Consider the following 3648-nt stretch of genomic DNA (forward strand, 5'->3'; position numbering starts at 1 on the left):
CAACTCCACATCCTTCCTGTGCTGAGGGCCCCAAGCCTGGATGCAGTACTGCAGGTGGGGCCTTTCAAGGGCAGAGCAAATGGGGACCATCACCTCCCTCTCCCTGCTGTCACCCCTGAGGAATAATTGGATTTGTCTCTTGATACAAAACTGAATGAGTAAGCACATCTGAAATGAGTTGGGTTATGCTACATACTCTGTGTGCCAACCTAGATGATATGATGTAATTTTGTGATTGAGTGTAGAAAAAGTAGCAAGAAACCTTTTTTAAAAGTGCTTTCCAGTAGTATGGCTTAATGAAACTCGCTGTTACAGACTCTACTAAATAATTGGAAGCTTTATCAAAAAAGCTTTATTTCTGTAACACTTCATATATCGCATACTACTAAGTAACAATACCAAAAGAAAAGTCATGTTTCTTTCTTGGCAGCTCCTTGGCTCCTGCTGTTGTACATGAACAGGAGGGAAACAGAGACATTGACTGGGGGAGAGCTTGGCTTTGCCCAGCCCCATGCACCCCAGCTGTAGGAGGACGAAAACCATCAGTAATCATCATAGTTGACTCCTGCCCCATGCCTGAAGGTGTGTGGGTTCCGGGGGCCGATGGGTGAGTCCTCATCATAGTGGTGCTGGTAGTACCCCCCATAGTACTCGTTGCCACCACGCCCCAGGCTCGTCCAGTAGGACATATCGTCTTCAAATTTCTGCCAGGAAGAAAAGAAGAGAATGAAATGGAAAGAAAAAGGTGAAAGAGGGGTTCCCTTTGGCTCACGCGAATAATTCAGATCTGGAATATCTTTTCAGAAATCCTTCGCCTGCTTTACAAAACTCTGCAGCTAGGAGACTTTCTCTGTGAGATGTACCAGTCTGGTTTCACAGTTCCCCATGCTGTAGTCATGGCATACCTGAGTGCAAAGCGAGTGCATCGCCCTTTGCTTTATGCCTGTTATTTTTCTCTTGTAAAATCATAAGGCTCTAGAAGCAGCTCACGGCAGCAGTGGAAAAACAGTGTGCAAGGATATCAAATGCTCGCCAAAACAAAGCCTTTCCATCTGAATGGCTCTTTGGAAATATTTCTGGCTGAGATTTGTAAAGTTTTGCAAAATACACAATGGATAAACACAGCCTAAGTCCTTTCTGAAGCGTTGCTGGAACTGACAGTTATCTCATTGTTAAAGCTGTGTCTTAATACTCCTCAAAACCTCCTGAGTGGACTCGCCTCCCACAACAGGCCTGGTTCCATTTGTCAGTGCACACAGGAACTTGTAGAGAGGAACCCATCTTGTCTGCATGGTTTGCCCTTTCTACTTAACTTCTTACTACACGCACCCAGCCTTCAGTTCCTGATTCATAAAACTGCTTTTGTTAATTTCCATATTGTGTAGCCTCGCTGTTAAAAAGTCACTTTTATCTGCATAATGTCCAGGAGCAACAAAAAATGTATCCTTCATTATTTCAGTGCAAGCAAAAGATTTTTTTTTTAAATTGTTCCAGTTTTGAAAATGAATGCATTCATTTTCTAAGCAATCCACATAACATGAAGGTCTAATGTGCATTCCAGCTTGCCTGTGCCAATGCAATCTCATTAAGCACACTCATGCAGCTGTCAAAAGCCAAGAATCCAGCATCTATGACTATTTTTACCTCTTATTTATGTACGGATTATTCTATGCTTGGGACTGCAACTGAACACAGTGTCTGCTGAGCAGAGCTCTGTGCAGTGTGTGTATCACCTGGGGGCTCCTGATCCTACCCCGGTGTTGTTACTGCTTAGAAATATACCCTCATGGTTCAAAAGGAGGTTGGCTGAACGTTACCAGGCAGTGTTCTTTCCCGTGCAGGGTCATAGCACAGCTGTGAGGGCTGCACACTCCACTTCAGGTAGGTAACATTGGTTGGGAAAGACCATGAAGATTATCTAGCCCAACCACCAGCCTATCCCCACCATGCTCACTGACCACGTCCCTCAGTGCCACATCCACACGGTTCTTGAACACCTCCAGGGACAGTGACTGCACCCCCTCCCCAGGCAGCCTGTGCCATTGTCTCACTGCTTTTTCTGAGAAGATTTTCCTAATATCCAACCTGAACCTCCCCTGGCACAACTTCAGGCCATTCCCTCTCCTCCTATCACTGTTACTCAAAAGAAGAGACTGACCCCCACCTCACTACAACTTCCCACAGCCTGGGGAAGCCCCACACTCACCGCCTCATCGAAGCCAAGGTAGAGGAACTGCTGGTACCACTGCTGCACGTCAGGCTGGCTGCGGTCCCACAGCTGCCGCCGCGGGCGCCTCAGGCTGCGCAGAAACCCCTTGGCCGCCTCTTCCTTCAGCGACACCTCTGGCTTCATGGCAATGGGGGCTGGAATGAATCCCCCCCCAAAGAGAGGCCGAGAAGTGCTTAATCAGCCTAAATTGTGCCACATTTCTGGTGTTATTTCATCATCTTTGTGCTCGGCAGAGCGGTGTGTGAAGCAATAATAAAAATAGGGATTGCCGATACGATGGCCTCATAGCTACCCCTGTTCTCTTTGCTTTTATCACAGCTATCCCAAGCTCAAGACATGTTACACACAGAATTGAAATACACAGTCCAAACGGAGAATGGGAGCCTAGACTCTGTGTGCTGCAGCTGCAGGAATGGGAGGGACGCGTGGCCGCCGTGTGCGCTCATGGTGCAGCAGAGCTGTGCATGGTGGGGTCTGCTTGGAGTGCTTACACAGCTCCTGAGTGCTGTGCTGCCTCTGGGACAGGGGCACAGCAGCAGCACCCTGAGATCTGCGATGGGTGGCAGTTGAACCGGCAGGGAAGCGGGCAGGCAATTGGCTGCCTCTCTATTTACCTTCTCGTTTCTGAAGCATCCGCTTAAGTTTATTTCCTCTTGAAATATCTAGAGAAGTAAAAATATAATGCATGCTTATCTATCCACTCTTATTTGGTAAGAAGGAAATAACAATGGCAAAACGACTCCTTCCTACCAAAGAAAACCTGGAGCATGCTTCCACCCGCACCTCCCCGTGCCCCCGTTTCCCTGCCTCAGTTCAACAGAAGCTGTAGGGAACCCTCCTGCAACCCAACATCCTTTCCCCAACGCTTCTTGGGATGGATCCCCATGCCAGCACAGGTTGCCAACACAGCCAGAGCCGGGTTCCCCACCAGGCTCCCCACAAACCATCTCCCGGCGCAGCGACTGCAAACAAAAGAGTTATAGAGGAGAGATGCTGAACTTGCGACCGAAAGCTGAGCCCGCGCTCACTCACCGGGAGCTGCGCAGAGCAACGGCACGACGAAGAGGAGGAAGAAGAGGAGGAAGGCCCCGGGCAGGGCTCCGCGGGGGCACGGTGGCGGCATGGCTGGTGGGCTCCCCGCCTCGATGGGACGGGACGGGACGGGACGGGTCGGAGGGAACGGAGCAAGGGGTGGCCCCGTCCACGCCCACGTCGAGCCCGCCCTCACCCGGCTCGGGGCCCTGCGGTGGGGGGAGCAGAGCTAGGGAGGCCCCGGAACCGGGATGCTCTGGAATGCAGATCTCAGGAGCGGATCCTCAGCGTACAGGCACCAGTTCTTAAATGGGATGGGATGGGAATAGGGATAGGGATAGGGATAGGGATAGGGATAGGGATAGGGATAGGGTTAGGGATAGGGA

General features: G+C 50.2%; 1 protein-coding gene across 1 annotated transcript; it reads right to left on the bottom strand.

Annotated features, from left to right (window-relative positions):
* Positions 1–329: 329 nt before the first annotated feature.
* ECRG4 (ECRG4 augurin precursor) lies at positions 330–3416 on the bottom strand. The gene is made up of 4 exons (XM_042867678.1): positions 3263–3416; positions 2845–2892; positions 2207–2364; positions 330–704 (listed from the first exon to the last, which is right to left on the bottom strand). The coding sequence occupies exons 1-4, from the start codon at positions 3351–3353 to the stop codon at positions 543–545; spliced, it is 459 nt and encodes a 152-aa protein (XP_042723612.1). The 5' UTR covers positions 3354–3416; the 3' UTR covers positions 330–542.
* Positions 3417–3648: the final 232 nt, after the last annotated feature.

This window comes from Lagopus leucura, unplaced genomic scaffold, assembly GCF_019238085.1.
Source record: "Lagopus leucura isolate 7727_CA_CO unplaced genomic scaffold, USGS_WTPT01 Super-Scaffold_100001, whole genome shotgun sequence".
Taxonomy (NCBI): domain Eukaryota; kingdom Metazoa; phylum Chordata; class Aves; order Galliformes; family Phasianidae; genus Lagopus; species Lagopus leucura.